The 10,895-nt window shown below is 48.8% G+C and overlaps 3 protein-coding genes across 3 annotated transcripts; all 3 read left to right on the top strand.

Annotated features, from left to right (window-relative positions):
• Positions 1-912: 912 nt before the first annotated feature.
• On the top strand, positions 913-3,393 carry FOXG_13018 (uncharacterized protein; the record flags this gene model as incomplete). Its single annotated transcript, XM_018392962.1, has 4 exons — positions 913-1,012; positions 1,093-1,384; positions 1,667-2,253; positions 2,309-3,393. 4 exons carry the CDS (start codon positions 913-915, stop codon positions 3,391-3,393), a joined length of 2,064 nt encoding a protein of 687 aa, XP_018251585.1.
• Positions 3,394-3,930: 537 nt separating this feature from the next.
• On the top strand, positions 3,931-7,118 carry FOXG_13017 (uncharacterized protein; the record flags this gene model as incomplete). Its single annotated transcript, XM_018392961.1, has 10 exons — positions 3,931-4,061; positions 4,119-4,286; positions 4,355-4,506; positions 4,570-4,940; positions 4,981-5,438; positions 5,502-5,610; positions 5,667-6,047; positions 6,114-6,618; positions 6,705-6,843; positions 6,934-7,118. The coding sequence occupies exons 1-10, from the start codon at positions 3,953-3,955 to the stop codon at positions 7,116-7,118; spliced, it is 2,577 nt and encodes an 858-aa protein (XP_018251584.1). The 5' UTR covers positions 3,931-3,952.
• A 656-nt stretch (positions 7,119-7,774) lies between these two features.
• Positions 7,775-9,245, top strand: FOXG_13016 (uncharacterized protein). Its single transcript, XM_018392960.1, has 3 exons — positions 7,775-8,133; positions 8,220-8,468; positions 8,526-9,245. The coding sequence occupies exons 1-3, from the start codon at positions 7,779-7,781 to the stop codon at positions 8,957-8,959; spliced, it is 1,038 nt and encodes a 345-aa protein (XP_018251583.1). The 5' UTR covers positions 7,775-7,778; the 3' UTR covers positions 8,960-9,245.
• Positions 9,246-10,895: the final 1,650 nt, after the last annotated feature.

The raw sequence follows: 10,895 nt of genomic DNA, 5'->3' as shown, positions 1-10,895 counted from the left end.
ATATAATTTACTTAAACTTTATATATAAAATTAAAAAATAATTATATAAATTACAGCATTTTTCTTTAATATTATAAAAGAATCCTATTTAATATATATATCCTTATAGTTCGCTTAAGTAGCCTATTTAAGTAGCTTGTTTATCTCATTTACGTATCTCGTTCACGTATCCCGTTCACGTATCTCGTTTAAGTTACATAACACCAAGTTGAGGGCTGCCCCAGATTTGTTATGTAGGGTGAGGCTTAGTTAGACCTGTCAATGCCGCAAGAATTTCGGATGCTAACCATAACAATGCGATATTTAACGGTCTGACGACTATCGTTGCCAAGGTTTTGCATATCTCCATCTAGCTAGTCGCAAAGACATCGTGTGTAACCATTTCTCCGGATGTCAGATGACTCAAGGCATTAGTTAATGAGGCAAAGCAACTAATTAGAAACTTCTAAGTTTACCCCAGATTATCCTAAGCTTGCCTAGGTATTTTTCTCACTTAGGATCCAGGTCTTGGACTAAGGTTAGTTTTCTGCTATCCCCCAACTAGCCTCTGCTTTAATAGCTCCAATAGTAGGGAGTCGGATGTACCTCGGAGCTCCATGAGCCAGCCATGCCTCCTTAAGACGTATTAAGTCACATGTAAATTGATTGCTCCAGTGAAAAACCAGAGAAACCTTGTACGGGGCGGAAAGACAGCAGATGACGTTTGTCTAAATATGGAGGCGTAAAACCGGGCTCTCTGGAAGACGGGGAGTGACCATGGCCCGGCCGTCGTATGTAGCGCTGTGTAGAGCCACTGGCACATTAAGACTTAATAAATATAAGTAGAGCAGAGTTTCAGACCTCCTCAGGGCCATCAAGGCAAACACTGCACATCTTTCACCCTTCACTGCCTTTGCATTCAAATTTGAAACCATGGCTCGTGTGCAGAGCCTTCTGGCCTTATTGGCATCCACACATCTGGCCATAGCACAGAATGGCTCTCACTTCAAGACGATCCCCGTCTATCCCTCCCGTATGTGCCTAAACCAACGGCGTTGAGGTTTCGACAGAGACTAACCCGAGCAATAGCTCCCATGACTGGTAAAAATGAAGCAAAAGATGTTGTGGCCGCCACGAACGACTTCAAACTCACCCTCGAAGAGAAATCAAGCCTGGTCGATGGCACCGATGGACCTTGCGGTGGAAACATTGCGCCGATTCCTCGCCTAAACTTCAAAGGAATATGCCTTCAGGATTCCCCTCTAGGCGTCAGAGAGGCCGACTTCGTTACTATTTTTTCAGCAGGAATCACAGCTGGTGCAAGCTTCGATAGGGCTATGATTCGAGAGCGCGGGCTTCTCATGGCAGAGGAGTTTCGAGCAAAGGGAATCAACATCGCTTGGTCGTGAGTCCTCCTTATACAGACTCGCGATCTGGTCCAGTCACTAACCTTGGGTGCTATACAGGCCCGTCGCAGGACCTCTTGGCCGGTCGGCCCTCGGCGGACGCAATTGGGAAGGATTCGGGGCCGACCCTTACCTTGCCGGCATTGCTGTCTCGGAAACAATCGCCGCATTTACGGAGCATGGCGTGCAAACCAATATCAAACACTTCATCGGAAACGAGCAGAGACGATGCGAAACCCTACGATGCGCAAGGATGGGACAGTCATACAAAACTCTTTGAGCTCGAATATCGATGACCGTACTATGCACGAGCTTTACATGTGGTCCTTTGCGGACGGCATCCGCGCTGGTGCCGACCATGCTATGTGCTCGTATCAGCTACTCAACCAGACACATGCGTGCGCAAACTCCAAAGCGCTCAATGGTCTTCTAAAGGGCGAGTTAGGGCTCCAGGGTTCCATCTTGTCGGATTGGTTCGCAACGCATTCTGGAGTCTCTTCAATCAACGCAGGACTTGACCTCAACATGCCAGGTGGCTGGGCTTCGCCATACTTCATGAACATGTCGCAGTATGTTGAGAACGGCGATGTTTCTGACGAGCGCCTTGATGACATGGTTCGCCGTATCTTGACGCCCGACTTTCGCTACAAACAGAACAGCCCAGATTATCCCGCTCTCGACCTCAGCTTAAACGAGTTCAAGGAACAAGAGACCGCGGCCACGGGAAACACCATTCTCCTGCCAGCGACGCCTGAAGAGATACCTATGTGGAACATAGGCGGGACCAAGAACCGCGACGTCCGCAAGGATCACGGCAAATTTGTTCGAGAGCTTGGTGCAGCTGGTGCAGTCCTCCTGAAGAACGACGGTGCACTGCCGTTCAAGGCCCCCCAAGAACATTGCCGTTTTCGGCAATGACGCAGCAGACTTGAGTCAGGGACAATTCGAGCTAAACCCCATCGACCCCATCGGCCCTGAAATGGGTGCAAATGCCCAAGGCAGCGGGTCCGGCACTGGTCGTTTCTCGTACTTCGTATCCCCACTACAGGCGATTAAGGAACGCATGGGTAGTGACTTGGTGCAGTACATCCTGGACAACAAGGCGATCGCTAGCAACATTGGAAGCATCTGCCCTGCCCCAGAGGCTTGCCTTGTCTTTGTCAAGAGCCATATCGGTGAAGCGACCGACCGCGAAACCCTGGGCCTTGATTGGGATGGCAATGCAATCATCGACACTGTCAGCCAAAAATGCAATAACACCATTGTTGTTACCCATACAGGCGGTCCTAACAATATGCCTTGGGCAGACAACCCGAATGTTACAGCAATCATCGCTGGTCACCTACCAGGCCAGGAGATTGGCCATTCCATCGCAGATATTCTTTGGGGCGATTTGAACCCAAGTGGCAAGCTTCCATACACGATTGCCCACAACGAGTCTGATTATAATGCCTCCGTTGTCAACTTGACTGGCTCTACCGGTATTGACGCCTGGCAGTCTGACTTTACCGAAGGCTTGTACACTGATTACCGACACTTTAACGAAAGCGACATTGAACCACTGTACGAGTTTGGGTTTGGCCTGAGCTATACTACTTTCAGCGTCAAGCTTGGCTCAGTGACGAAACTCGTGCGAAATGCCTCTCCTATGCCGCTGAACCGTCCAACCCAGCCTGGCGGTAACCCGGCTTTATTCGAGCCCCTGGTGAAGGTTACCATTACTGTGCGGAACACGGGCAAGCTTGCAGTGGCGACGGTTCCGCAGCTCTACCTATCTCTGCCCGATTCTGCGCCTCGCGGGACCCCTGTCAAGGTGCTTCGAGGATTTGACAAGACAAAGAAGCTCTCGCCGAATCAAAGCCAAAAGATCTCGTTTGTGCTTACAAGGAAGGACATGAGCTTCTGGGACGTTACTAAGCAGGATTGGCTTATTCCGAAGGGTCGGTTTTCTATCAAGGTTGGTTTCTCCAGCCGTGATCTGCCTGTCGAAGGATCTGTCGTTTTCTAAATTTATATAGGTCATAGATTATGTTACCTGCCTACCTACCTACCTACACCGTATATATCTACCAGACATATTGGTTATATTCTCTATTTTGTATATTTCTTAGGCATATTACATATTTATTATATCCAAATAAATATCCTTATTATGAACTAGGTCAGAATGTTGATCATAATTTGGTCACTAGGGACTCATCGTACTTGGCTCGCTACCGGACTAAATCCGCTGTACGAGCGAGGTTCGTTCCCAAAACCACCTATTAACCCTTACTAGGTCTAGTATATTTCGCCGGAACCAGGTCCCTCGGCGAGCAAGTCCCGTGTGTCTGGATACACGATGACCCCCGCATGACTTAGGGGTCCATCGCTCGGACTTTTAATAATGATTGACCCTCCATTTTTAAAGCTGCCCCCCCCCCCCGCCAAGCTAATTGTACACTCAGCATCGAAGCACAGTCGAACATCACCAGACATCATCATTGTCTCTCCTCCGTTTACCGATCATCACCGAACTCCTCCTCTACCCACTCTCACCGAGCCACTCCTCTAGGTCACGGAAATAAATGTCTGTACACGCGACAGACAATGCGCTGCAGAGCGCACCGGCCGAAGATGGCGCTCTCTTCATCAAGGGACACGGTACTCACCTAGATACCGCAGCAGCTGTCAACGGTGAGTTTATAACTATTAAACCAACAGAACATGTCTGTTAATACCATCGCTCGATAGATGAGGCCCGTATCGACTTGACCTTTGACGGTAAAAGCTCTCTACAGCATGTCTTACAGAATGCGATGCCACCTGATTCCTACGCGAGCAACGTCGAGATCCGCCCTCATCTAGGTGCAAGAGCGCCTTGTACCTTGAACATTGTGCTACAGATTGTTGGCAGCCGAGGTAATAATAAGCTTCACTCAGCTTCAGATTTGCAATGGTATAGCTCATCATATTCTCCTGCCACGTAGGCGACGTTCAGCCCTTCATTGCGCTGGGTAACGAGTTGCAAAAGCACGGCCACCGTGTCCGCATCGCCTCCCACGATGTCTTTGCCGACTTTGTACGCCAGTCCAACCTCGAATTCTACCCCGCCGGCGGAGACCCTTCAGACCTCATGGCAGTAAGTGAGAGACCTATATCTAGCGATTTCGAGATTCTGGCTTATCTAATGCTCCGAATGAAGTATATGGTCAAGAACCCCGGCCTCATCCCCTCTGTTTCTTCGCTTATGGCTGGTGACATTAGCCGCAAGCAAGACATGGTTGAGGAGATGCTAGATAAGTTCTGGCTCTCGTGTATTGAACCAGACCCCATCTCGGGAGTCCCTTTCATCGCCGAGGCCATCATTTCCAACCCGCCGAGCTTTGCCCATATTCACCTAGCAGAGGCCCTAGGCATCCCCCTGCATCTCATGTTCACTATGCCTTATAGTCCTACCCAGGCCTTTCCGCACCCGTTGGCGAATATCAAGCAGTCGAACCTCGACCCGAAGCTTACAAATTACTTGTCGTATGGGATGGTAGAGACGCTGACATGGCAAGGGCAAGTATCTTGGTTGGTAGAGCTGTTTCATTATAGGCTGACTATAGCGCAGTCTTGGAGATATCATCAATCACTGGAGAAGGAAATCATTAAACCTGGACCCGATCTCGTCTACCACTGCGACTAGTATGCTCAGCGACCAGGAGGTGCCGTATACGTATTGCTGGTCTCCTGCCTTGGTACCGAAGCCCGCCGACTGGCCCCCTTATATTGGTAAGTCACAAGAATTTATAGTCTTCGGCGCCCATATCAACAGCACTCGCAGACTAGCTGACTGGTCCCAGATGTCTACCCCGCCCGACCATATTGCCCAATTCCTTCAAGCAGGGCCGCCACCAATCTACATTGGCTTCGGCAGTATTGTCATGGATGATTCAGCAAGGATGACAGACTTGATATTGACGGCGTTACGAAGGTGTGGCGTCCGAGCCATCATCTCCAGGGGCTGGGCCAAACTTGGTGAAGGCAGTAGCGATGAAAACGCTATATTCATCGACGACTGCCCTCACGGTAAGCTGGCCCGATGACTTTCGAATCCTACCAAACTCTGTGCTGATGAATAATTGAATATAGAATGGCTATTCAAATACGTTGCAGGCGTAATACATCATGGTGGAGCTGGAACAACAGCATGCGGGCTGCTTAACGCTCGCCCTACGTTCATCGTCCCTTTCTTCGGAGAGTACGCAAATACATCTATCCTCCTACCCGAGTGCGACATGATTAACGAGTACCTAGTCAACCGTTCTGGGGATCAATGGTGGCTAAAGCCGGTGCTGGCCCGTTTCCCATCCGCCACAAAGAACTCAACGTAGACAACCTCACCAACGCTATAGAGACACTACTTGCGCCCGCTACAAAAACTGCAGCCATCCGCATTTCGGAAACCATGCAGACCGAACATGGCGTTGCACAAGCCGTACAGTCCTTTCATCACCATCTCCCGCGGGATACGCTTACGTGTGACTTGTTGCCTGGCGAGGTAGCCGCCTGGATGTACGATGCTAAGCGACTGAGCAAGGCTGACAGGAAGAAACATAAGAATGGATTGAGACTGTCTCCTAGGGCCCTGAGCGTTCTGAGTAACCGCCAGAAGGTTGACTTGACTAAGGTGCAGCTGTAAGTCTTAATGCCCCGCTCTTCCTATCAGTGATGAAAGATCGGGCTTGTTAACATACCGCCTAGGAATCATCCCAAGCCGGTAGAGATCGAAAATCATCGATGGGATCCCTTGACCGCAACATCATCGGCCCTACTAGGCTCGCTGGTTGACTTCTCCAAGGGCTTCGGAAGCCTCATGTCCGCCCCCGTTATCAAAGTCCGGCACGAGACTGCAAACCGGGAGAGGAGATATGCCGCCACAGCAGCCCTCATCAAAGGTAATTCCCGGAGCGATAGCATAAGATCGACTGCAACTGGTACAGACACCCAAGACCAAGGTCTGGTAGAAGCGAACCGTGCAGCCTCGTCGAAACCAGGACGAGAGGCATCAACAACATCCTCCAACGCCGGAAAGTCCGCCGGAAAGGGCGTCTCCAAGATGGCCACGAGCGTTCTCAAAGGGTCGCTTGTCGACGTACCCCTCGCTCTTACTGAGGGCCTACATAATCTGCCCGAGCTGTACGGCGACAAGGTCCGGAAGCATAACAAGGTTACAGACTGGAAAAGCGGCACCGCTGAAGCTGGCAAGGTATGACCCCCGGGCTCTATCTAACCTCTCCGCCCATTGCTCGGCTTAGGAGCAAGACTTTGAAGAGCAGTAGTAACATGCTGTAGAACTTTGCGTATAACTTTCTCGATGCCACGTGGTGTCTGTTTAAGCAGCCCGCCGTCGGCGCAATCAAGGGAGGTCCCGTGGGTTTAGTAACAGGTCTCGGAAAGGCAGGCTTCGGGCTGATTGCCAAGCCTGGAAGCGGTAAGTTTAAGTTTTCCAACGTCCCGTGCCGTCTGTCTCAAGTAGGCAGTTGGGAATCTTTGCTGATGTATTTGGTGTTGACTCGGCTAGCCATGTTTGGTCTGCTCGCATATCCTGCCCTAGGCATTTACAAGAGTATCGTGGGGAGTCTTTCAAAAACGGAGAAGAAGGTTCTAGAGGCGCGGCTCGCGCATGATGAGTACTTTGCTAGGGTTGACCCGATCAGTGAGCAGGAGATTGCATCAGTTTTGAGCTCATTTGGGACTGGAAATTAGCACGGCCGTTTGAAGGAATAGCTATAGGACGGCATGCATTTGTTAACATGAAGCTCTTGGAAGGTTATCTTGCGCGTTTTATTATTGGATAATAGCAAAAGCTGCGAATTGTACCTTGACCTGCATATATGACATATTATGGTGCTATTAGAGGGACTGCAGACTATAAGAATATACTTTAGGCAGTTAATTTAGGAAATTACTCTGTAGTTACTTTTTATTCCCTCCCTCAAGCAAACACGGCTGAATAGTTAGTTCTACACACGGTCATCTCCTTGTTCCTCGACCCCAGGTGCGACAAACTAGCCACATACGCCCGACGTGCCGTGCCGTGGCTTGAAAGTGCAAGGCTGCTGGGAGTGGGGCAAGTCGTTCGTTACCTCGTTTAATTGAGCGCACGTATCACATAAGAACGAGATACGAAGATAACGATATGGGGCTCGTTAAACTCAATACGATGGATTCGCCGTACAGGAATGCCCACCGAGGCAGTGAACCCCTCTGAAACTACAAATCGTTAGAGCTAAGCCTTCAAAATGGTTCGATAAAATTTGACGCGGTCAAGGCGCGCGGTTAGCTGCCTCGTTTAGAGATAAGCTGTGTGCACCTTGCTTGCCCCTGGCAGAGATCTATCCCTAAAGTACTTTAAATGAGAGATCGATGCTTCTTCTTAGGCTGTTCCCGTCTCCTGCCATCGTTCATTTTCATTTCTTGATCAACATCAATTTCCAAAACTTTGCTTTCTTTGCCTGCACGACTTCTGTATTTGCTTTACTGGCACTACTTTCATTACTCGGCATCATGGATCTTCTCGATAATCTAGCAAATGCTGCTCTCCACTCTATACGGGCCGAGGACCCGTCGGAGAACACTTTTAAAATGTATCACTACCATCCTACCGAGGCCGGTGCTATTGCCTTTGTGGTTTTGTTCCTTGCGACGACCTTGGCGCACACATGGCAGTTGTTCCGGTACCGTGTTTGGTTTGTTATTCCTATTATTGTAGGAGGTATTTGTACGTGTCTTCCACTCCCAGGTCTTAACTTAACCCCCCATCCATGCAAATCTTCAGAAAACTAAGCATGATGCCTGGGACTATAGTGGAGATGATTGGTTACGCCGCACGTTATGCCTCGGGAAAGGAAACCCCTAACTGGACCCTCACGCCGTACATCATCCAGGCCATCCTACTCCTTGTAGCGCCTGCCCTATTCGCCGCAACTATCTATATGGAGCTTGGAAGAATTATCACTCTTGTCAATGGTGAGGGTCTTGCCCTTATTTCGCGAAAATGGATGACCAAGATCTTCGTTGTCGGCGATGTTCTCTCATTCTTTCTTCAGGGTGGAGGTAAGCATTACACACAACGCCTTCAAGCTGGCCTCAATCTCACAAGCTTTCTCACAGGCGGCGGATATCAATCAGCCGGCTCGTTATCGGCTCTCAGGATGGGCGCCAAGATTATCATCATCGGTCTCTTCGTCCAGCTTGCCTTTTTTGGCGCCTTTCTTGTCGTTGCAGTCAATTTCCATATCAACATTGTCCGCAGGCCGACCACTCGCTCGCGCATTGGCATCCCTTGGCAGAAGCACCTGAAGCTGCTCTATGCTACCGGAATGCTGATCATGGTGCGGTCTGTCTTCCGCGCTGTCGAATACTTGCAGGGCGATGACGGGTACCTGCTTGCCCGGGAGGGGTATCTATATGTCTTTGATGCATTGCTGATGTTTATTGTCATGGTGTTATTTAATCTCATGCACCCAGCTGAGCTATTTGTGGACCGGAGCAGGATCGAGAAATTTGCAACAGCAACAGAAATCGGCCTACGAGATCGCGTCTAATGGAGAGGTACTTTACTTGATTTGCGAAAAAATTGGGATTCGAGGTCCTGGGCATTACGAGATAGCATTCAGAAGATCTTCAGGGCACCAGACCGCTTCAGCAGGCCTGAAGTAGATAGTGGTAGTTTGAGGGTGATGAGAACAACAACAAAAGAAGACTGCACAAGACAGCAAAATAAAATACCTCTCAGTTGCAACTTGATTTCCTCCGGTAATCACAGTCCGATTGAGATGAAAGATACATTAACAAATAGAGAATTAAATGATCATTTCAATGATACCAAGCATGGGCAAAAATGGTGTAAAATCGAGTATGAAAAAGCATGAAGAAGCTAAAGCCCTGAGGGGATTCCGTCCCTTATTTCTGTCTTCATTAACAGCCACATAACCCCACCAACGAGGCTAGACCTCTTACCCTGGAATACTTGCCACATCCGTCATAGGAGACAACATTATGTACTCAATCCTGAGATGTAACACTGGATCAGGACCTATCAGGATTATATGCAAGCCACAAACTGCGTATCCCCCTTATGGGTGTGCCTAACTATCTATTAGAGTATAGTTTTTATCTACTATTTAAAATATATAGGTTTACTTTTTTCTTTTAATATTAACCTTACTTTTATAATAAATTAGATATAAGATAACGTGTATGATAAGCGAGTGTCACAGATAAGCGAGTGTCACAAAAATCTCAACCTCTTGACTTTAAATCGCTTTAAAACCACCATAAACCATCTAATCAATTAAAACTACTCGCTATACTCTTCTCCTGGGGTCTCAATCACTACCCGACAGGTCCTTGCATTATGCCCGGCCTTGCCGCATACACCGCAACGCCGACCACCCGGGCGCTCCGACCTTCCTCGAGCACCATTTCTAGATGATTCGGCCACTACCTGCGCATCAACATCCATCTGATCAACTACTTGCGATGCTTCCTGTACTGTCATCGCCCCTCCTTTCTGTAGTCTAGTCCTTTTTGCCCTTCGGCGCCGGCTTAGTATCTTATTTGCTTGTTCAAGATCCTTTAACCTAGCCTCTACTAAGGCTAGCCGATGTAGAGCTGCCTTTGTTGCTTTAGTACTAGACTTTAAAGCTTCAATTATTGACTCTGGGGAGCTGCTTTTATGACTTCTGATTCGCCTTTCGAGGTATTCAGATTGAGATTGAGCCTCAGTTGCTGTCTTTGGGGTCTTTGAAACCCATGGGGTCGAAGGGTTAGCAGCCTCCCCGGGAGGCGTTGGAGTCCGTAGCTGCACATCAAGCTTTGAGATTACATTTTCCGGGTTAAGAGGAGCAAGACCAGCTCCTCTAAAACCTCCCCGGATATTGCTTTCAGTAAAAGTATCTTTAAATGCAGCATAAAAGGCAGAAAAGAACTCGGTCTTAGAAATATGGGTTATAGAGCATCTAATCAGATGCTCTATTTCTCGACCATAAGCCTGTTTTAGCGGCCCAAAGCACCCAACATCAAGGGGTTGGAGTAGGTGAGATGCATGAGCAGGCATACAGAGCGTGATAATCTTGTTCTCCTGGCAATATCTCTCGAAATCGGCCGAGTGGTGGCTTTCGTGACCATCAAGGATCAGAAGACGATACCGAGCATTTAACCGTTTAGTTGTAGATCGATCAAAGTGCTTTAGCCACTCGAGACCCAGCTCGTTATTTGTCCATCCATTTTGGCTCGTTGCAATAACCCAATCGCCTGGGAGGTCGCATTCTCGGTACCAATTCGCAAGGTGATATTGGCCTGCACCAATGATAAACGGCGCGATCGATTGGCCTTCTGCGTTAATCGCCTGGATCACAGTAATCCATTCCCGGTTTCCAGGCTGCACTGATTTTGGTCTTGCTTGCCTTTCTGAACCGGTGACAACCATTCCGGCCATAATAACGCCCATCATAAAGCCAGTCTCATCAAAGTTCCAGA

Source organism: Fusarium oxysporum, chromosome 9 (assembly GCF_000149955.1).
Source record: "Fusarium oxysporum f. sp. lycopersici 4287 chromosome 9, whole genome shotgun sequence".
NCBI classification, from domain to species: Eukaryota; Fungi; Ascomycota; class Sordariomycetes; order Hypocreales; family Nectriaceae; genus Fusarium; species Fusarium oxysporum.
The sequence above is the reverse complement of the archived record's forward strand: the minus strand, read 5'-3'. Positions and strand labels throughout refer to the sequence as shown.

Coding starts and splice junctions, on each gene's coding strand:
- FOXG_13016 (XM_018392960.1), top strand. CDS start 7,779: ATGCTTCTTCTTAGGCTGTTCCCGTCTCCTGCCATCGTTCATTTTCAT. Junction 8,134..8,219: donor TATTATTGTAGGAGGTATTT/GTACGTGTCTTC, acceptor CTGGGACTATAG/TGGAGATGATTGGTTACGCC. Junction 8,469..8,525: donor ATTCTTTCTTCAGGGTGGAG/GTAAGCATTACA, acceptor GCTTTCTCACAG/GCGGCGGATATCAATCAGCC.